Source organism: Setaria viridis, chromosome 8 (genome assembly GCF_005286985.2).
Source record: "Setaria viridis chromosome 8, Setaria_viridis_v4.0, whole genome shotgun sequence".
Lineage (NCBI taxonomy): Eukaryota > Viridiplantae > Streptophyta > Magnoliopsida > Poales > Poaceae > Setaria > Setaria viridis.
In genome coordinates, this window is record NC_048270.2 from 13,109,982 (window position 1) to 13,132,970 (window position 22,989).

At 43.7% G+C, this 22,989-nt stretch overlaps 2 protein-coding genes across 7 annotated transcripts; both read left to right on the plus strand.

Annotated features, from left to right (window-relative positions):
- Positions 1-11,778: 11,778 nt before the first annotated feature.
- On the plus strand, positions 11,779-15,234 carry LOC140220216 (uncharacterized). Its single transcript, XM_072290243.1, has 2 exons — positions 11,779-13,499; positions 15,105-15,234. The coding sequence occupies exons 1-2, from the start codon at positions 11,785-11,787 to the stop codon at positions 15,232-15,234; spliced, it is 1,845 nt and encodes a 614-aa protein (XP_072146344.1). The 5' UTR covers positions 11,779-11,784.
- On the plus strand, positions 15,112-21,760 carry LOC117833640 (disease resistance protein RGA5). Of its 6 annotated transcripts, none has more exons than XR_011898939.1 (5): positions 15,113-16,083; positions 17,129-19,125; positions 19,267-19,308; positions 19,414-20,768; positions 21,522-21,760. XR_011898939.1 is itself a non-coding variant. In XM_034713212.2 (4 exons), exons 1-4 carry the CDS (start codon positions 15,266-15,268, stop codon positions 21,560-21,562), a joined length of 2,898 nt encoding a protein of 965 aa, XP_034569103.1. In that variant the 5' UTR covers positions 15,113-15,265; the 3' UTR covers positions 21,563-21,760. The 6 variants fall into 6 exon arrangements, 3 of the variants coding, with proteins under 3 accessions (XP_034569102.1, XP_034569103.1, XP_034569105.1); XR_011898938.1 differs by having other exon boundaries at positions 15,114-16,083; positions 19,245-19,308; XR_011898937.1 differs by having other exon boundaries at positions 15,112-16,083; positions 19,267-20,768.
- Positions 21,761-22,989: the final 1,229 nt, after the last annotated feature.

Below are 22,989 nucleotides of genomic sequence, written 5' to 3' on the forward strand. Positions count from 1 at the left end.
CGCAAGGCCCTGAAAACTGAGATCCTCATCGACTCGATATACGCGGCCGGCGCCAAGGCTTCCTCCGCTTCTTCTGGCACCCGTCCGCTGACGTCACCAAAGAGCTGCCGAACCGGCGAGGCATCTTCTACCAATCGGCCGATGTCTTCTTGAAGAAGGGATCGGATGCTGGTAAGTTTGGCTCGGACGTTGTCAGGGATGGAGCTCAAGGTGACCTGGCGGGAGGCGACTTCTTCGTCATCAAAGAGGGCGACCGCAAATGAGAAGAGGCTGTTGTCCAGGGTGTCCTGTTCCTGGAAATAATAAGTCAAGAAGAAAAACAAATCAGCCGGTGGTGATAGCAAATCAGCTAAATAAAGGTGAAAGGTCTCTTACCTCCTTGAATCGGATTTCCTCAAGCTGCATTTGGGAAGCCGTTATCCTCGGTTCAGGGGCTGGTGCCATGGGTTCATTAGAAGAAGAAGACTCTACGATGATTGGTGCTGTGCTTGGACCAGCTTCACGGGAGGGAACTATTGGTTGAGGGTCGCTTGGCGTACAGATGGCCTGTGTCAAAGGGTTGAATGAGCACGTCATTCAAATACTAGGGGAATCGGTGGAAGGGTGTTATACCTCGACGGATGGGAGCAGGGGCGCGTCGGTGACCGATTGGGTTGCTGCCGATTGTTGTGGGTCCATACGAGTGATCTGTGCAGTCTAAGATAAGAAGAGTTAGTATTGAGACAACAATCGGAAGGATTAAACATGAGTTTACCTGCACGGCCTCTACCAGTAGTGATGCAGCGGCTGCCCCAGCTTGCGTGACAACTTGAGTGTCTATCTCTCTGGCAGCTGGAAGAGGCGGTGCGGCCGAAGTTTCTGCCGATACGATCGTGGGAGGATCCACCGATTCTATACGGGCTCGAACTCGGCGGCTGGTCTTCTTGGTAACCTTCTTCTGCGCCTGCTTCGATCGGCCAGCAATCACGTCCACGAAAGGGGCATCATAGCCGATAAGGGGGAAGGTGGTGTATGGATGATGATCTTCTATTGGCCGACCACTCCGGCTGCGTGTTGGGGGGACACGGTTCTCGGACTGAAGCAATAGCAAGATGTTAGTATTCAACCGTGTTGATAAAAGAGTAAAAATCGGCTAAGGAAAAATACCTCGGCGTTCGGGTCAATGTTGGTTGGATCCAGGAGATTGCAGTATGCCGACGCGGAGTTGCAGAAAAGGTATTGTTTCCATTCAGCCCACCAAAGCTTGAAAGGTTGGACAGCGAAGGGAGCTACTATCCAGTCGTTCAAGTCAATAGTGGTGGAGTCTAGGATCCGGTCTCGCAGCCGACTATAGTCCAGACCTGTTGTAAGCCCATCTCTGAACTTAGCTCGGCCAGCAAAATACACTTGAATCGGCAGCTGACCCATGCCGAGTTGACGTGCTGCAGCAGAGGGATTGTAAAACTCGTACGTAGGAGCATCTTTCCCTGAGAAGAAGTTGGCTAGCAGGATTCCCGGTTTAATTAACTCGTCTGTGAGGTCCTCATCAAATCGGCCAGTAGTCGAGTCAAAGCAAGTTGGGAGCTCGAAGATTGGGTCATCTCGCCGATAAGGAAACCAGACGGTTGCATCTTCATTAAAACCGTTGTAAAAGCATCGGAAGTACTCGGCCACTTTTGTAGCAGAGTACAGACAACCGGGGAAGGCTGACGCCGCTTCACCAAAAGATGTGCATCGGCGTCGGGCAGTGGGATCTTCTGCCGATTCGATGTTGGGAACGTCATGTGTTCCACCATCTGCTGAGAAATCTTGCTCATATACAGGTTCAGCCACAAATTAATGAACCACCAGGGTCCGCCTGGATTTCCAATCGGCTCCCCCTTGGAAAGTTTGATGCCGATTTGGTGAAGCATGTGGTATGCCGCTCCTAGCAAGTGTTTTCCAAGAGGAACAGGAGTTCCTACTGATAGTGCTTCGGCTAAAGCTTGGGTATTGGTTGATGGGCCAGCTGCTCTCCCGCAAAAGAAGTGTTTCTCCAACCACATCATTAGGAAGGCCGTGTGCTCCCTGTTCTCAACGGATCCGGCCCTTTTGTTGCATCTAATAAAGCCTTTCCACCTGCCGATTCCCCTTATGTCCAGACGATGCGATGTTGCGGCTAAGAGGCGGAAAGGGGTGTCCGGGGAGGAAATGTCTAGGCCGGTCAGCAGAACCACATCGGCCAGTGTGAGGGTCATAGGTCCATGTCCAAACAAGAATGCATTGAGAGCATCAGACCAAAAGTAAGAGGCTGCTATCACTAATGGTTCATTTCGCTCCATCTGGGATAGAGATAGGTTGATGCATTGGCCGATTTTGAGCTCGTCCCATTGGACCCTCTTGGGTTCGGCTATCCGCTGGTACCACTCCCTCCAACCGGGAGTTTCATTCGGCCAAGACCTAAAGGTGCCTAGCCAGTGATCCAGGTCCATGGTGGATTGTTTGAAGGGGATTCTATGGGTTTCCAAATTAATGAGCTCGGTTGGATCTGGGTTCCCCATGGGTCCGAGGCAGACAAGGCCGGGATTTCCCATAAGATGGATAGTGATGCGATGTCTAACCGCCTAAAAAAGGAAAGGGGGTGCGAAAGTAAGAAATAGATCTAAAGTAAATGTATTGCCGATAGAGGAAGGATTCGGTAATGACCTCTGGGATGAAGTTCCTTGTAGTCAGCGTGACCGCCGGTGCAGCTGCGGAGGAAGAGGCCGCTATTGGGATCGCCATTGGGATCTCGGAAGAAGTTTCGGCTTTCGATGGAGCTCTTTCTAAAGTCGACGGAGCCACCACTGTCGCTACTTCGGCCGGAGGTGCTATTTCTGGAGCATCGCGCGCGGGTGAGTTGCCTGAAGGTGCCGCCATTGGAGGGGAGGGAGAAAAGCGACAGGAAGATGGTGCCGGAAAGCTATGGAACTAAGGGAAAGTGCTGGAGGAAGAAGAAGGTTCGTGCGCTGAGGAAGAAGGACGTGAGCTCGAAAAGGAAGTGCGGGGTATGCTGATATTTAAAGGGGGCCTAAGGAAGGGTAAAAATGGAATTTTTACCGCACCGGCGTTTCGAGTTTTTCGGGAGTAGTGGTTGTCGTGGGCGCCCGTTTCGAAAAGATTGCAATCATCAGGTTGAAGACCGCGAAACGGAAGGGTATTTTCATTGCGGTTGTTTCGGAGGGGAAGTTGAAAAGAATTTCGAAGTAAAGACTATGTTTTACTCCGAAACTGGGGGGCATGTGTTGACGCCAGATTTTGGCACAAGTAAAATCGGCGTCAGGAGAAGAATAAATGAGAAGATACAGCAGGATGCAGGGGTGACAGTTGGAAATCGGCCGAGTGGCGCTACAGTTAAAGATCGGATGGTTGGTGCTACAGTCCAGGATCGGCCGATGCTACAGTCCAGGATCGGCCGATAAATCTTTAGAATTCCGCCTCACTTAACCCTTGGGGTTTGGGATCGGACGCGCTTGGTTCCCGGTCGGTTACCCTTTGCCGATGAGGAAATCGGTTGATTAGGAGGTTGGAATAGTTGGGCCGGTATGGGCTTAGAAAGGATTATAAGGGAATCAGCCCATGAAGCGCATAATAATCTACCTAGTACGAATCGTACTTGTAAATATTCATTTTCTACTTGAATTAGGGATAGAGTTCTAGTCAGATAAGGAGTCGTCTGTACGGGGCTATAAATAGCCACCTTTGTAGATCTGCAATCATCAACAACTCAATACAACAAACTACTATTTCCTCGTACTTACTTTCAAGCAGGCGACTTCACCAAATACTTTATTCCTTTTCATGAGTTCGTACGGGTTGGCGGGGCTGCATCAACTTGACCTCCGGCCGATCTTGTAAGTTCCGTTTACCGAGTAAATTCTAAGCTTTAACTTCGGGCGCATCGCTGTCGTTTCGTTTAGATTTATTCACTAGTTATCGATATTTACTAGAATCATAGGTTTTACCTATTTTTCTAGTTTTATCACCAGTTATCCAGCTAGGAATCGGCAGTTTCGGCTCTTCTCATGTTTTGCTGTTTAATTTACTTAATCTACGCATAGCCGATTGGATCTATTCCTAGTGTTGCTACTGTAGCGTTGTACCGATTACTCCAATAGTGCTCGTTCACGCTGCCTGGTAATCGGCTGCTTCATAGCCGATTTCTTTATTACGGCAAATCGGCCGATTCGCTGATAAGCTCCCTCGAGATCGGAAATTTAGCCGATCGCGACTTCTGGATCTGACATGTATTCTTCCTTGCCAATCAACAGGTCAGATTGGCTGGCACGCCGCGCGAACCGCACCAGGGCAATCACCCGAATAGGAGCTAAGCAGATTCTCCCGGGTCGTGTGTCAGACGCTGGGGATTCGGTTGACCGATTTCTAGCGCCAACAGGGGAAGGAGCACTTTTAACCCCTTTTAGGGTCTCTTTGGGGGCTAAAATTTAGGAGCTAAAGTTTAGCTATTCTACACTTTTAGCCCACCTGTTTGGATCCCAAGAGCTAAATTTTGGGCTAAAAGTGCAGAGCTAAAATTTAGCCCTTGGATCCAAATAGGCCCTTAGTTACCCAGTAAGGCACTAGAGGACTAATCCCTTTAATCCTTCCTTTAATCCCTCTGTTTGAAAGTTTGGACTAAAAGAGACTAAAAGGGAGGGAATAAACTTTAATCCCATGCAACCAAACAGCTCCTTATGTTTGCGGAATTGTAGCGAGAGAGATTTTATTGCGCTGAGTTTTTATTGCTTCTAACCAATAATTACGGTTAAATAATATTCGCGTTAAATAATATTCAACACTCAAGTATGAGATTCCAAAGTGTTGGGTTCAATTTCGTGGGCTTCCTCAGGAATTGAGAGAGGAGGTTGCTATCATCTGGTCAGTCAGCTCCATTTTGGGAGTGACTAAGATGGTGGACATGTGATTCAAAAAAAACATGGAGTTGCGAGGTTACAGGTAGCAGTATTTAACCCTGACCTTGTACCAGATCTGATCGAGGTGGTAATTGGGGAATATGTTTATGAGCTACAATTCAGAGTGGAGAAAGAGGACATGGCAAACAATCCAATTCCTATCAACATGGATTTAGACCCTGAAAATGAAGGTAATAGTGATGGTGAATCAAAAAAAGGCAAACCAAATGAAGGAAAAAATAGTGATCAGAAGGGTAGCATGGATGCTTGATTAATGCAAATGTTACCAATGGTGAAGTGCTTGCATCTGGAGATGGTAGCTCTGAAAAAATCAGCGGAAAAAATGAAAACAGTAGTGGTCCTTAGTCCTTGTACTGATGGCAGTAATACTTGGACAGCCACACCTTTGCCAACATTGGGGGACAAAGGTGCAGCTAAGGCAGCCACCATGGACTCGTTGCACGCCAATGCCATTGAGAAAATCACACCCTCGAGATCTAGCAAAAGAAATGCATCAGTCAATAACCAAGACTTTTTGGTGAGAGCGGCAAAACTTAAAGCGAAGAAGAATTTAGAAGAACCAAAATCCAAAGGTATTGACATCACAAAAGTTTCTTTCAATTCCTTTCATGATGATGTTATTTGCAAAAATATTTGTAGTGTTGGGGTTTCCATGGGGTCGAATATTGTGGCTAGGAATAGTTCTGTTTTGTTACTAAAGAATTTGAAGTCAGAGAGGTTGTGTGATTCGGTAGTATATAATTCAGATGTATCTAGTCACATTAATTTTCAATCCGAAAATGAGGAAGAGCTTGATCTCCTTGCTTTAAATAACGTATGTGGGGATTTAATTGAGGGTATAATTGATGAGGATGGTGATTTGGATCTACCAGCCTCACCAAGTTTTAAGAATCTAAGCTCTACTAGGAAGAAGAAACAAACAAAAAGAAATCTAGTAGAGGAAGGAAATCAGTTTGAATCCTTAGTGTGATCTGAGAAAATGACAGGTATATTTTGGAATTGCAATGGGCTTGGTGATCATAAGAAACATAAATTTCTGAATGATCTTACCAAAGAAAAGGGGCTGGATTTTATTGCTTTATCGGAGACTGGTAGGAGTACGTTTTCAGATTCTTTTCTCAATAACCTTTGTGCTGGGAAAGATTTCTTGTGGCATTGTAAACCTCCTATTGGAAGATCTGGTGGTATGCTTTTAGGGGTGAATCTTATGACTTTTGATATTGGGGAAATAGAGGAAGGTGACAATTTTGTTAGATTCTGTTGACATCCGATAATTCGGTATCAACACAGGTCCTCCAATTTCGAAGTATGAAGGCTTCATGTTCCAAAACTGATCATAGAAGTTCGATGATTCGGTGTCTTTAGAGCCAATGACGTCTGGTTGCAATATTCAAAGCATCATCGACTCCTCTTGAAATATAAAGAACTCCATCAGCTTGATGTCTTGATCCCACTCTGAGTCGATGAATCCGCTGGCAATGGAAATAAAAGATCAAGTATGTTGACACCAAAACTTGGTGCAGTAACCAGCAAGCTTTTGTTGTCAACACAGGCCCCCCAGTTTCGGAGTATGAATATTTCATGCTTCAAAATTAATATCCGATACATTCTACAAGCAGCTAATACTATCTTGCTTGAACTAATCAATCGATGCAATCTACTTGAACCAAACGGCCGATGCAATTTTTATTAGCCGATGCAATCTGTCCCACTGGGCGTGCCAAAATATGTTGACGCAAAATCCTGACAGTGTTGACGCAAAATGTGTTGACGTAAAAATCAGGCGACGACTTCACGTACTAACACACGAAAGGCCTGGGAGATCTGCTTCACTCCGGTACAGGTCCTGTAGATCGGCGCGCATGGTATGCGCAGGCGTGCCAGTCAGTTTGACCATTCAACTGACAAGGTAAAAATAATCCTTTGAAGTCTGAGGCAACTGGCCAATCAGGCAGATATGATCCTTGATGAGCGTGAGTAATCCATCTGCCATCCAGCAAATTTAATATATTTTGCGATAACCATCGGCCAAGCGGCCGATAGAAAACAGGATGTTGTTGAGCTGCTGCTCCACCATAGCTAGAGCCACAAACCGATGAGATCTAAATTAAACTCTCCACCAACATCTCTAGGTGAAACCACAACAATGCGCCCGATAGTTGCAGTCTAGAAATATTTAGCAGGATGTTAATCTGAACCCCATCAGCCGATAAATCCAATCATAACGAAACTTAATCCCAACAGCACTCGAAGGGGTAACCAAGATTAAGATGCAACACGCTATTAAGCGATCTGTAAGCTAATTAAAGAAAACTGAATGGCAAGACGATAGAACAGATAAATATCAGCCGATGCAGACTTAATCAAGGTAGGATAACTGGTGAATACCGTAGATCAAGACAGAAGCGATGCGCCGTAAGTCAAAGATCCAAGATATTCGATAACTGGTAGATGAAACCAGACGAAACCACAGCGATGCGCCCGGTGGTTAAAGCCTAGAACACCTGGTGACGGAACTTTGCAGCTCGCTGGAGATCGAGGTCGATGCAGCCCAGCTTGCTAGAAGGAACTCGTCGAGAAGCTACATTACTCCTACTCCTAATGCAATGGCATGAAGTCGAAAAGGTAAATAAAAGATAAATGTGTTGTATATTGATCGTGTGATGAAAATTACAATAGCCATGACCCCTTATATTTATAGGGCGGATGGCCTCTGACGCACCACATACAAAGCAAGTCATGTACACAATCTTTTCTAATCAAAACTCTATCTCTAACTAATCCAATTCTATCTCTAATGAAGTTTATCCTAATCAACTCTATCTCTAGAATATTTTATTCAATTCTTGCCGCGTGCCTTGATTTCCTTTTCTTGCTTTTTCTTTCTTCAGCCTTATTTAGGAGATTTCATTATTTTTTTGCATCATCGGCCGATACCGTGTTAACAGATTCAAAGTTAGAAACAAAGAGAGTGATTTCAAATGGAATCTAGTATCAGTATATGGGGCTGCACAACATGAGTTTAAAGAAGTTTTCCTTACTGAGTTAGTCCAATTGTGTAGGAAGGAAACCTTACCTATTAGTATACTAATAGGTGGTGACTTCAATATCATTAGAGGACCAAATAAAAAAAACAATGACAACTATAATGACAGATGGTCGTTCCTATTAATCGTTATCATTGATTCATTTAATTACAGAGAACTAGATCTATCGGATCGTCAATATACATGGACTAATAACTTCTGTACATCCCTTTTACATCTAGGCTCCTCCAATTTTTTAATTGACTCCACTTTCTTAGGGTCAATCTCTACACCGTGCTCATGTATTATGAAATCCAAAAACTTACTAGCCAACACACCAAAAGCACATTTGAGTGGATTCGTCTTTAACCCATACCATCGCATTCTTTCAAAAGCTAATCGTAAATCGGCTAAACGATCATCAAACCCATACGATTTAACAACCACATCATCAATATATATTTCCAACACAATACCCAACAGATCATGAAAAATTAAATTCATAACACGTTGATATGTAGCACCAGCATTTTTCAACCCAAAAGTCATAACAGTCCACTCAAATAAACCAACAAAACTAGGGCAATGAAAAGCTATCTTAGATATATCTTCCTCAGCCATGAAGATTTGATTATAACCAGCATTGCCCTCCAAAAATCTAATCCATTTATAACTAGAAGCATCATTGATCAACATGTCGGCTATAGGCATAGGATACTTATCTTTAGGAGTTACCTTATTTAAATCTCTAAAGTAAATACACACTCTAATTTTACCGGTATTTTTCTTTTCAACAGGCACAATGTTAGAAATCCATTCCACATATCTACATGGCCAAATAAACCCAACTTTTAGTAACCGATCAATTTCTTCTTTGATGCGGTCATATATATTTGGATTAAATCACCTAGGGGTTGTTTATGCGTCCTAAAACTAGTTTTAATAGGCAATCTTGCGAAAATTAACTTCATTCAGTAATCAAGAAAGTGTTAGATTTGCTTCAATTACTATTGGAGAATCGACCATTAGTACCAGTCAGTAACCCCCTTAGTAGCGGGCTCCAGACCGACGGCTTTGCACCCAAAAAACAAAGAAAAAAATTGATGAGGGAGGCCCCTGCACACGAGCATAGTCACAAATCACGCGGAATATGCGCGTGTGCGGTACGTGAGATTCAAAACCACGACCTCAAGCCTCGCGCGAACCTTTCTTACCATCTCACCTACACAACAGATTTGATAGAGTTAGATATACTTTTCCTTTGGAAGTAACCCGTGGAGAGGCCTTTAATACCGGCCAATAACACCGCCCGGTACTAAATGTTGGTGTTATTGCCCGGTACTAAATGGTACTCCGCAAGTACTGGTGTCGTTGCCTACTAAATGGTCCAAGCCTTTTATTACCGGGCGGTGTTATAATAAAAAGCCTCCGAGGATCGAAAATTTCTACTCAGTACTAATTTCGCACGTTAGTACAAGGATGAATTAGTACCGGTTGGTGTTATGACCCGGTAATAAAAGGCCTCCGAGGATCGAAAATTCCTACTCGGTAGACGAATGCTTATATTAAACATTAGGTGCTGCTGGCTTATTACAACGGAATACCAACATGCCAAGCAATCACCATTCCTTTTTTTAGTAAATCAATCACCTTTCTGGGGTCCACGAAATTAACTGCTGGCATGAATGGTGGGGCACACGCGCATGCCGGACAACAGCACCAGCTTTAGGGGTCTCCAACTCTCCATGGGCAACAGCACCAGCTTCCACTCCATGCACCAGATCCATTCTTGTCTCCGTTAGGTAGCTACCAAGGAGAGCAAAGCATCCGTGGGCTCGTAACGGCGGCTCTGGGCAGCCTTCTCCCCAACCTGGGCACCCTCCTTGCTGTTGGCCTGCTGATGGGTTGAAACCAGCTCCAAATCTACGATAAATTGACTCATTCACCCACCCATAAAACCTATTTCAACCCGCCTTATAAAAGTCATTTCAAACAGGGGCGGATCTGGGCCCCGGGCTGCCCGGGCTGCAGCCCGGGGCGAGGCCCAAGAGCAGTGGAAAACTTCTTCATAAAAATAGTATAAAAAAGCATTTTGGCCCATTAGCCCACCCCGAAGAGAAGTCAGCCCAGGCGGCAGGCGCCAGACGGCCCAACAACTCCCCGTTGCTAGGCGGCCCAACAACTCCCCGTTGCCCTAGCAGTTCCGGCCGGCCCATGTGGCCATGTGAGCATGCGCGGTGGCCTGCTGATGTGAGCATGCGCCTGCTCCTGCCCGGCTGCCCGAGTGCCCGATTCGCCTGCCCGCCCATCTCGCCGTCGTCCGCGGCTCCGCGCGCCGCCCCCCCCCCCCCCCCCCGCGGCCCCGGCGCGCCGCCAGCCGCGGCCCAGTGCCGCCGCGCCCCCGCCAGCCACCCGCGGCTGCGCCGCCGCCGGCCGCCCGCGCGTCGCGCCCTTCGCCGGTCGCCCGCCGGCCGCAGCCCCGCGCGCCACGCCCCCGCCGGTCGCCCGACGCCCGCGGGCCGCGGCCCCGCGCGGCCGCACCTTCGCCGGCCGCCCGCGCGCGGCGCGCCGCCGCGGCGCCACCCGCGGCCCCGCGCGGCCGGGCCCCCGCCGGCCGCCAGTGCGCCGCCCGCAGCCCCACACGGCCGCGCGCCCGCTGGTCGCCTGACGCGGCGACGCCCGCAGCCCCGCGCGGCCGCGCCTTCGCCGGCCGCCCGCGCGCGGTGCGCCGCCATGACGCCAGCCGGCAGCCGCGGCCCCGCGCGGCCGGGCCCCCGCCGGCCGCCGGCCGCTAGTGCGCCGCCCGCGCCCCCGCCGGTAGGCCGCCGTCCGCCAGCCCGCCCCCGGCTCCCGCGGACCGGCGGCGCGCCGGCGGCCGCGCAGCGCGCCCACGCCCGATGGCCGGCACTGTTCTGCTCACCTATTGTCTATTGAATTTGTTCCCCTGCTCCGGTATGCAATTTTTTTAAAAATTGCTATTTCTATGCAAAGTAATGATAGTGAATATTTCATTTCATTGATTTGAGCAGGAAGTATTTGAGTCTTAGTTTGCAAATTGCAATTGCAACATTTCATAATCATAACTTAGAATGGAGAAATACTATGCTAAAAAGAGTAGTGCCGAAAGTGTAGAGAGCCGGGTTGAGCAAAAAAGACCACGGATTGAACTTGATATGAGAGATATAGTTGCTGATCTAGGAGAAAGGAAGCCAATTGATGATTTTTATCATGACATTAGGGATGAGGCAAGGAGAGCATATCTACAAATAGGTCCATATAGGCCAGGTGGTCATAAGTTTCCAAAAACGAAAAAAGATGGTAAAGGTCAATCAAGAGGATTTGTTGGATCATGGTTTGATCAATTTGATTGGTTAGAGTACAGTGTAGCCAAGGATGCAGCTTATTGCTTTTATTGTTATCTCTTTAAGCCACAACAAGCTGGGTTTCATAGTAATGATACATTCACCAAAGTTGGGTTTAGAAATTGGAAGAATGCAAAGAATTGTTTCAAGGAGCATGCTCAATCAATTGATGGCTTTCATAATAATGCAAGAAAACGTGCACTTGATTTCAAAAATCAGAGGCAAAGTGTTGAACATGTATGGTCTGTTACAAGTGCAGCAGAAGAGGAGGCATATAAAGCTCGTTTAAGTATCATGTTAGGCATTGCTAGATTTCTCCTTTTGCAAGCTCTAGCCTTTCGTGGACATGATGAGTCTAAAACATCTAGAAATAAAGGGAACTTTATGGAGATGCTCGAATGGTACAGAAATAAGGATCCTAAGGCTGCACTTGTGACCGGTGAAAATGCTCTAGGGAATAATCAAATGAGTAGTCCAATGGTTCAGAAAGATTTGGCTAGGGCTTGTGCAGAGGAGACAAGTGAGTTAATTAAAAGTGAAATAGGAGATCGTTGTTTTGCGGTTCTTGTCGACGAGGCTCGTGATGCATCTATTAAGGAACAAATGGCTGTGGTTGTGAGGTATATACCTTTTCTCTATTTGGTTATTTTATTGGTTTTGTTTTGTTGCTTTCAAGTAACACTATTTTCTCTTTTCTCTTGTAGGTTTGTCAATGATAAAGGAAGTGTGATTGAGAGGTTTCTTGGCATTGAACATGTTTCTGACACCACATCAACTTCACTAAAAGAAGCATTGGATACTATGCTTAGAAGATATGGTCTATCTATTTCCAAGATTAGAGGGCAAGGATATGATGGAGCTTCAAATATGAGAGGACAATTTCATGGGTTACAAAGACTGGTATTGAACGAAAACCCATATGCCTTTTACATCCATTGTTTTGCTCATCAATTGCAGCTTGTGGTAGTTTCTGTAGCCAAGTGTTGTGGCTCAACTTTTGATTTCTTCAATTATGTCACTTCAATCGTCAATGTTGTTAGTGCTTCTTGCAAGAGGAAAGATCAACTCCTTCAAAGTCATCATGATAAGCTTGTTGAGCAGTTAGATAGTAGTGCTATTTTTTCTGGGAGAGGGAAAAACCAAGAAACTAGTCTTGCTAGGCCTGGTGATACACGGTGGGGTACACATCACAAAACATTGGCACATCTTATGATCATGTGGTCCTCTGTACTGGAGGTATTGGAGAATATTAGTGAAGATGGAACTGATGGGGAAAAAAAAACTACAGCCTCTGGATTGATTCAAAGAATGGAGTCATTTGAATTTGTGTTCATATTACATCTTATGATTAGAGTACTGGGGATGACTCAAGACTTGTCACAATGTTTGCAAAAGAAAAATCAAAACATTGTTCGTGCAATAGGATTAATTGGCTCTGTGATGAGAAATATGAATGAAATGAGGGAAAATGGTTGGGATGCTCTTTTTGAAGAAGTAAAGGAGTTTTGCCTCCTCAACAACATAGAAATTCCTAATATGGAAGATATGATACCAGTTAGAGGTCGTTCGAGATGTCGTGGTGCTAAACTAGTGAGTTACTACCATCATTTTCATCATGGAATTTTCAATGTTGTGATTGATCAAGTTTATTGTGAGTTAAACAATCGATTTCCAGAAAGATCAACTCAACTCTTGAGATGCGTTGCTTGTCTTGATCCGAGGGATTCTTTTGCCAACTTTGAAGTACAGAAGTTAGTTGAGCTTGCTAAGATTTATAAAGATGACTTCTGTGATTATGACTGCATAAAGCTTGCGGGTGACCTTCCTATATTCATTGATGAAGTCAGAAATGATGATAATTTTGACACTTGTATTGATCTTGGTAACCTTGCTGAGAAGATGGTTCAGAGTGGAAGAGATACAGTTTTTCCTTTGGTGTATCGTCTCATTGAACTTGCATTGATTTTGCCAGTGGCAACAGCAACAGTTGAAAGAGCCTTTTCTGCTATGAATATTATCAAGACTGAACGAAGAAATAAAATGAATGATGATTGGTTGAATAATAGCATGATGTGCTATATTGAGCGAGATTTGTTTGCGTCGATTGAAGATGAAAAAATTCTAAAGCGCTTTCAAGGCTTAAGAAACCGTAAGATGAATTTGCCAAATGAGGGCTCAAGGTGCGTGTTGTTTACTTGTATTAGTCTATTTCAATACATAATGTTATCTTGCTTTATATAGGGCTGATATGTTGAAAATTTTAATGTAGAATTGAGGACGTCGGAACAAGTGGAAGTGGTGTTAATTCATGAAGACATGTATGGTTCTTTTTTTATCATGGAAGACTCTTAATTTGGTACTTTTCTACCTTCAATATTCTATGTATTGTTTGAGTCTATTGGTTGAATTGTGCTCTTTGAAAAATATATTATATCTAATAGTGTATGGCTAGTAAAATTTTAAGCCTTATATTAGTTAGCCCGGGGCGGAGCCCGTTTCTGGATCCGCCACTGATTTCAAACCGTCCCATTAGCAGGCCTACCTCGCTGACGAGTACAAGCTGCAAAAGGGGTTGAGAGGGGAAGATCAGGTTCCGGCAAGCAGAGATGGAGAGCATGCAGGCTGCCCTCAACAAGGTGTCAAATCTCCCAGCTGATCGGATAGATGGTGTTCACAAGATCTGGGCGAGGGACTTGAAGGAGCTTGTCTATGATATTCAGGACAGCATCGATGTTTTCATGGTGCGTGTCGATTCTCCTGTTCACACCAAGCCGCACAGCTTCAGACGATTTTTTGACAGGACCATCGGCTTCTTGACAAAAGCCAAGAATCGGCATCATAGCCGATGACATTCAAGACATCAAGAGACGCATCCATGAGGTTTCTAATAGGCGAGAAAGGTTCAAGTTTGAAGCCACAGCAGCGCAGTCTGATAGGAACCAAATCGACCCTCGCGTGCTTGCTTGCTTTGAAGATGCAGCGAATCTTGTTGGGACTGACGGCCCTGCAGCGAAGATCTGCAACTGCAACTTGCTGATTAAAGGCAAGGGTGGTGCGCCAAACAATAAGCTAATGGTTGCCTCAGTCGTTGGAGTTGGAGGACCGGGCAAAACAACGATTGCTAATTACAATAAGCGCCGCCTAGGGAACTCACCGCGCGCCGTTCTCGGAGCTCCGGCCTCTTTCCACGTCGCTAGAGGACCCTACCCCCGTCGACCTCGGGTCCCGGCCGCCGCTCCAGGGACTTTCGAGGGATCCATAGGGCACGCACCCGAATTTTTTTATCACCATGAAAAGATGAGAGTCTGCAACAAAGTACGGAAAAAAACCGATGGAATCAACGCACATGTATAGAGAACTGAATGTGGGATCGGCCGGGTTGGTGCCCATTTGAATGAATCGAATATAAATTTTCCTATCCGGAGATGAAGCTTCATGGATAACTAAATGTCTGATAAATGATGTTTTTTATACAAGTATAAACGGACCATGAGTCCATGACTGCATGAGCCTTTTTGCTGGGAGATTAGAGGGGATTAAATCACCTTGATTCTAATTACAGGCTCAGCTCAAAGTTCGTAGGAACAACATGATGTGGCCGACCTATTGTAGCTTACTAATGAAATTACAATGCAAAAATTTCACTACAAAACAGCTAAGAAATAGAATATACGAAATTAGTGATGGTTTGTGCAGCTTTATATGTATGTGACAGGCGCACATGGCAGACAACTAGCAACTGTGTGATTAATAAAAGAGCTCTGTATTTTCCCTATTGTTTTTAGAGACCAACGAGACCTTGACCTCTGCGATATGGTTCTAGTCTTCACAACCTTTCAGGGAACTCTTGCTCCCATCTCTTCCCCACAGCTGACAGAACTTCCGCTCCCAATCGCCATATCAAAACATCAATAGCTAGGTAGCCACCAAAGAGAGCAAGGCATGCATGGAGCTCGCAACGGCAGCTCTGGGCAGCCTTCTCCCCAAGCTTGCCACCCTTCTCAGCGATGAATACAAGTTGCAGAAGAGGGTGAGGGGGGAGATCAGGTTCCTGCAAGCTGAAATGGAGAGCATGCAGGCTGCCCTCGAAAGGGTGTCCAGGCTGCCTGCTCATCAGATCGATGATCTTAACAAGATCTGGGTGAGGGACTTGAAGGAGCTGGTGTATGATATTGAGGACAGTGTCGATGCTTTCAAGGTGAGTGTCGATGGTCCTGTTCCTGTCCACGCGCATAGCTTCAGAAAGTTTTTCGATAGGACCATGGGATTGTTGACAAAGATCAAAAATCGCCATCATATGGGCAATGACATTCAAGAGATCAAGAGACGCATCGAGGAGGTTACCGGTAGGCGAGAAAGGTACAGATTTGAAGCTAATGCAGCGCAACCTGACACGAACCTCATTGACCCTCGCGTCCTGGCAAGCTTTGAGCATGCATCGAAGCTAGTTGGCACTGATGGCCCTACAGAGAGGATCTCCAACTTGCTAACACAAGGGAAGGGTCCGCAACAACAGAAGCTAATGGTTGTCTCTATCGTTGGAGTTGGAGGCCTGGGCAAAACGACAATTGCCAATATGGTGTACGAAAGGCTTGGGGGCCAATTTGACTGTAAAGCTTTTGTTTCGGTGTCACTCAAGCCGAACGTGAAGCAGATTTTCAGCAGCATACTACGGCAAATTAGTAAAGATATATGCACCAATATTGGAGAAAAGGATCCTGAAGAACTTATAAGGAGTATCAGGCAATTCCTCATGGACAAGAAGTATGTGCTATATACCTAGTACCCCTGCATTCTGTTCAGTTTCTCTTCTATTTTTTCCATTTAGAATCGTGCTGTCAAACTTTTAAATGTTTTGCTGTTAATACATTTACAACTGGGAAGATTTGGCAGAAAAAAAATAGATTACTAGATTTTTCTCCATAAATGTTTTTAAGACAAGCGTAATTTTATTAGTATACATAAACATACTGTTGCAAAATGTTAATAAGGACAAAAGAAATAGAACCTAGGGAGTATGACTTACAATAGTTGTGCAGCCTATTATGAAGTACCACATGCAGTGTTAAATGATAGTGGCTAACTACCATCATCAATCAAATATAGGAACCATTTATTACTGGGCATTCATCAGATGCCCAGCAACCGAATTTTCCTTTGTAACAACGACCTTACTATAGTTGTTCCTCTTATTATGATCTCGCTTGTGGACTCCTTGCTGGCATACTCTTTGTGAAGAACTTAAGTGTCTTCGCTAGTTCTTGGCCATCTCATCTCATGGCTATCATCACCCTGCTCGCCCCAAGAGTGCCTTCCCCAAAAACCCATGCCCCCCACCCCCCAAACACCCCCTTCTGCTCCTAGGGTGCCACAGTCCCTACATGCCTGGGTCCTATATTTTTATAGGGTGGGAGAAATAGTCAAAGCTATTACAAATTTCTTGTTAGAATACAACTCTTAACTCGCAATACGCAGGCAAAAACAATCTTGCCAGTTTTGCAACTCAGTCTGACCTGCTTCCTCTAGTTTAGCTCTTTCTAAAGCCTAAACTCCCTCACCAAAACTCAACATTGGACTTTCTATATATTCATTTTGACCAAAACTCAACATTGGACTTTCTATATATTCATTTTGATTGTCGCAACAAGACCTATACAATTGAGAAGTTTAATTTGCATTGTGACAAGCTGTCCTAATCCAGTTTTGAAACCCAATCAAGCTAAATTTTGTACTGTACCTCTATTATAACTATACACTTGTATTAACTAACTTCTAAAAATCATGCATCTGAACCATTGCAAAACCACAGGTATCTAATTGTAATTGATGATGTATGGGAGGAAGAAGCGTGGAAAACCATCATGTCTGCTCTTATTGACATGAATCATGGTAGCAGAGTTATTGTGACAACTCGCAATGTTGACATCGCTAATTTGACTTCTGTTGACGGCGCTTTGTATGAACTAGATCCACTCTCTGATGAGGATTCCAAAAGGCTGCTTTGTACAAGGATCTTTAATGAAGAACAGGTAATTCATTCTGACCTTGAGGAGGTCACAACAAAAATTTTGAAGAAGTGTGGTGGGATACCATTAGCTATCATCACTGTATCAAGTATGTTGGCTTGTATACCAAATAAAACAAAGTACGAATGGTATGGTGCGTACAATTCCATGGGTTCAGGACTTGAAAAGGACAAGAGTCTTAAGAACATGCGAAAGATATTATACCTTAGTTACGGTGATCTTCCATCCTATCTGAAGTCTTGTTTATTATATCTAAGCATGTTTCCAGAGGATTCTGTGATTCGAAGAAATGACTTGATACGGCTTTGGGTAGCAGAAGGTTTTGTTGATGAAAAAAAGGGCAGCAACTTATATGATCTAGGAGAAATATATTTCAGTGAGCTTATTAATAGAAGCATGATTCAGCCGGTAGACATGAATGAAAATGGTAGTGCAAGAGCATGTCGAGTGCACGATATGGTACTTGATCTTATCATTTACCTTGCAGCTCAAGAAAATTTTGCTATGCTATCAGAAGGCCCGGACCTCAAAACATCAGCATGTAAGATTCGACGATTATCGCTTCAAGGTAGCGAGTTAGATACTGATACAGAAGATAGAAAGGAAGGGCAAACAGCAATGCCAGCAACGGTGGACATGTCACATGTGAGGTCACTCATTGCACTAGGTGATGCCTTTCAATGGATGCAACCTCTTTCAAGGTTTTCTGTCCTACGTGTTTTGGTTTTGGAACTTTCTCCAAGCAAGAACAATGATCCTAAGGATATTTTCCGTTTGCATCATCTGAGATATCTGGAACTACGAGGGGAGCTTGCAACTGAGCTTCTAGAACATATTGGAAACCTACAGAGTCTACGGACATTGGATTTGTGGGGCACGTCCCTAGAAGAACTGCCACCTAGTATTGTTCAGCTAAAACAGCTTGAACGTCTGATTACTGATACAGAGGTGAAATTTCCAGATGGGATTGGGCACCTAGTGTGCCTGCAACAGCTGGCAGTGCTCGATGTGGAAAAGTCACCAAACACCCTGGCAGAGCTAGTTAAGCTTACTGAACTACGGGTGCTGGATATAACCGGACTTCATAAAAATGGTCTCATTAAGACATTTCTCCAGAGCCTCATTAATCTAAACAATATTGTCACTCTAAATTTTGTTGGCTGTGGGTCATGTTCCCTCGATTGTATGCCGGAGCAGTGGAGAGGCCCTGCTCACCTACAAAGCTTTAATGGGCGCGGCTTTATCTTCTCTGAGTTGCCACGTTGGTTTTCATCCCTCTGTGAGCTCTCCTGCTTGTCCATCTGCGTCCGGGTGCTAAGGCAGGTTGATATCCAACTGCTTGGAGCTTTGCCCGTGCTACGTTTCCTTAAGCTACAAGTAGATTTTTATGGCACCACTGAAGAACGGCTGGTCATTGGCAGTGATAAGCCCTTCCGCTCTCTAGCAGAGTTTGAGTTTACGCACTATTCAAGATGCTGGCTGGTGTTTGGACAAGGAGTGATGCCAAGGCTTCAAAGGCTTAAGTTATCCTTTGAAGCAGGGAAGAGAGTGGGCGGCGGTTTTGATGTTGGCATGGAGAACCTCCCTTCCCTTAAACATGTCACCGTCAAAGTTAACTGTGATGGTGCCAGGACTAGGGAGGTGGAGGATGCAGAGACCAAAATCAGGGATGCAGTTGACAGCCACCCGAATCATCCAACTCTTGTGCTGTCAAGAATTTGCGAATTGTTAATGGCAGAGGATGAGAACGAAGACGTACGTAAGGGTCCGGACAGCAAAGGTACTTTTGCTTTCTTACATATACCCAGCATTGAGGTGCCACATATACTTGATCGTTCCTTTCATTTGCTAACGTATATCCTCTGTTTCCCTGTTGGTGTTTCGACGATCGGTAATCAGTTCGGACTTGCTTTTTTGATAGAAATCAGTTCGGACTTGCTGACTGCCAACGATGAAAGGGAAGGTAAGAAATTCGTTTCCCATAAAATTTGCACGTATAGTTGCTCACTTGTCTCTTTATTTTTCCGTATGTATAGTAACGTACGTATGCTTACTTTTCCTGTGGCAGAGTTGCAAAGTTAAGCCTGGTGTCCGATTTGGGACTGGGCAGGCATCCAAATGTGATTCTTAATTAGCCATTTAGCCCTACATAATCTAATCCTATCTTCTGAAACTAAAGCATCATCTAATCAAAATACTTCTTTGGATGATTTGTCCAGTTCACCACTGCTTCTATTTCTCTTGCTCTTCTGTTTCTATTATTGCTCCTCTGTTTCAACTTGCAGCGGATGCATCACGGTTCATTGCTGGATGCATGTTTTTCCGATTAATATTAATACCACCAGCTCCATGTCATCGTGGTGGTCCCATTCTGTTGGACCACACACATTTCACTCTTGTCTTGTTTTCTACGCACTCTGACCTTGTTTAGTTCCAATTTGGAAGTAGCAAAATTGGCATTTTGCCATAAATGCGACACTGTAGCGTTTCGTTTGTATTTGTGAATTATTGTCTAAATATTGACTAATTAGACTTAAAAGATTCGTCTCGCAAAGTACAACAAAACTGTGTAATTAGTTTTTGATTTCGTCTACATTTAGTACTCCATGCATGTATCGCAAGTTTGATGTGATGGGGAATCTTCTTTGTGCATAGTGCCAAAGTTGGGAGTTGGGGGTGAGGTAAACAAGGGCTCTATTTCTCGCTCCCACATACTTCTTCTCAGGATACTTTATTGTGCTTGAAAATTGACCCCACCCCTCCCGACCCCACCCCTCCCACAAGCCCCACGCTGGCTGTCCATAAAACATAAACAAAAAATGGCTTTGTCATGCTTGAAATTTCTGTTCATCTTTGTTGTCCTTTAAATCTATAATGAAAAAAAACATTATGTCATCCTGCTCCAAGATATTCAGCCAGCTGCGCATTCCAACTCAGGCTTCATGCTGAATGCAACCACTGATTTGACAATTATGGTATTCTATCCCATTTGTTGCTCCACGTCAGCATATCCTTTTTGTGTGTTCCCATCAGTTACTCCAATTCTGTCCGACTTCACACATGTCACTTCTCCTATTTGATTTTCACTGTACTCCTTTTCTAGTTCTTACATAGTTCTTACCTCCCACAAAATTCCTCCTCTATCATGCAAGAAAAATAAATCATCCTTTGTTGTTCTTGATAATTAATTCCCCTCGTTATCTAAATAAAAAAAAACAATGCCATCTTTATTATCCTTCAGGACTGAATCTGTCCTTGCTATTCTCCATCCCTTAATCAAACAAAAAACCATCCTGACCCCAACCATAAAAATAAACAAAAATAATATTTGTCATGCTGCTCCAACATATTCATCCAATTGTTCATTCTGAACCGCGCTTCCTGTTGGATGCACATTATATTCTACCCAGTGGGCAATTCTTGGTAAGTTCCCCCCACATTTGTCCTATCCCATTTTTTTTGTCAATAACTATTTGATCACTTTTCCTTCATTATATTATGTGTACAAAACTGAAATGTTTGATAGAGTAGGCATAAATTACTAGTAATTTATGGATTTATCGTGCTCAGGTTTCAAATTCGGTACCTATGACTTTGACTTCTCATTTATGGCAATCAGGTGTTTATTTGTGTTATAAATTACTTTAGGCTTGAGTTGAACAATTATATCACCTGAGTTCAGTACTGTTTAACATTTTTTTAGCTCAAGAAAACTGGATTAACCAGCTCCTCGAGAAGTTAAATTGAACAAATTTTTGACAAAATGTGTATCAGTACAATGCCTACCCCAACTTGCTTTGGATTAAAAAGACTATTTAAAGACCCTAATTTCATAACTATGTAGCAGTGCACAGGGACACTACTTCTTAATTTAGGACTGTACTCACATTCCCATCTATAAATATATTTATATGCTCTTATTCATGTAGATGTGTTGCGTTGTTAATATGTCTCTTTGTGACAAGAATGAGATATTATTTGAAATTTCAAAGCTCGATTATTTATATTCATTGCATAGAACATGAAAAATTTATAACTGCTGGGTTACTGTAGCAAGCCATCACATGCATATTTTGTTGTTGTAACTCAGTGGTTTTACTTTCATGTTTTATCATTTTACATGACTACAGATGCATTTGTTTTGAAGCTTATTCTCATAACTTTTTTATTTTGCAGGAATGAAAACAACCATCCTGCAGAATTTGCAACATTTGTAGCAGCTTTCATGAATTTGATCCTTTGTTTGAATCATGGAGTGCTCATTATGCTGTGACTTTGTCGCTTAAATAAATATCGACATGAACTTGTTTGACTCTTGGAGTGCTCATTATGGATTTCTGTAATGAAACATATGTTGTTGATCAACTTTTGTCAACTTTGAATTATTTATGTGCATGAGAAGACATTTAGCATAATTTAAATATAGTTTTTCTGTTGTTGACAAAACATATTTTTGTTTAATTTCTGGCTAGCGGATTGTTGTGGCCATGCAATCAGTTCAGTCGAATATTTGCTAATCTATATAGCAGTTTACTAGATGAATTTCTTCAATTTGTTATTCAAATACCACAGTTGTGCATAACACCCCCATGATCTGAATATCATCACTAGGCATTTTCAGAATAATTCGAGTGACACATCAATGTTTTTTTCTTTCTATAAGCATTTTATTTTCTTCTCGTCATATTGCTCTTGTTATTGTGTTTATATTTTATTATACAAACAATAATATGTTAAAATCATGTAAACAATCCATATTGACCAACATAAGTGCATATGCTTGGGTTGACTTGCAGTATTAGAGGGAAAAAAATGCCATATAGATTGCCATTTAAACAGCTTAAGTGCGCTCGCAACACTTTAGTTTGCTCGGACAGTCTGAAATCACCCGATTAAAAAACCAAAGCTAACCCCGTCAGTTCATCATCGAGACATCTTTTCTTTCCAACTTTATACCGTGACAAATTGTGGTCTTGCACTCCTTATCACTGGCTAAGGTGGCTCATACCATGGCCTTCTTCCTCTCCTAGCTGCATCCACAATTCCACATCCATCTGCAATTGGCATTTGGCAAGCAGGACTTCTCTTTGCAAAAAGATTGGGAGTTCCCTCTTGCAGTCTTCTTGCAATTTCTGTAGCAATTCTTCCTCATTTTCCTTTGCATCTTTGGCCGCAGATATTGGTTTGTGTTGTTTGAAGCACTTCTAGGTGCCCTTCAGTGTTTTGAGGGGTTCAGGAACAGTCTATATTCAAGTTCAGAACAGCTGCAATAAGTTCAGCAACGTTTGGCTACTGCATTTGCTATTTTGAATTTTTGATGATGGAAGGCTAAAACTTGTTGCAGCTTCGATGATTTCTTGTTATAATTTCAGGCTAAATACGTAGTAATGCCAATTTATTTTGCGTCTATCCAATCTATTTAGGAAAATTGAGGTAAGCCAGTTGCCAGGACTAAACTTGCCGTGTCTATTTTGAAGAGCCTTTTTCCTTCATCCATATGAAATTGCAAACTCTCACAATGTCATGCCTAATACGTGTACATATATTTGGTAGCTACAAAACATCTTGCCACAGTTTGCGCAGCTTCATATAGCAATGTCCATGTGGCACTCTAGAAACACGAGAATATTGGCTAATCAAGTGA

Bases quoted from the DNA above. Each gene is read 5' to 3' on its own strand.
- LOC117833640 (XM_034713211.2), top strand. From the start codon at position 15,266: ATGGAGCTCGCAACGGCAGCTCTGGGCAGCCTTCTCCCCAAGCTTGCC. The intron at 16,084-17,128 runs GTATGTGCTATA...GCAAAACCACAG, and splicing joins CAATTCCTCATGGACAAGAA to GTATCTAATTGTAATTGATG. The intron at 19,126-19,266 runs GTACTTTTGCTT...CTTTTTTGATAG, and splicing joins TAAGGGTCCGGACAGCAAAG to AAATCAGTTCGGACTTGCTG.
- LOC140220216 (XM_072290243.1), top strand. From the start codon at position 11,785: ATGAGTAGTCCAATGGTTCAGAAAGATTTGGCTAGGGCTTGTGCAGAG. The intron at 13,500-15,104 runs GTGCGTGTTGTT...TATTGTTTTTAG, and splicing joins TTGCCAAATGAGGGCTCAAG to AGACCAACGAGACCTTGACC.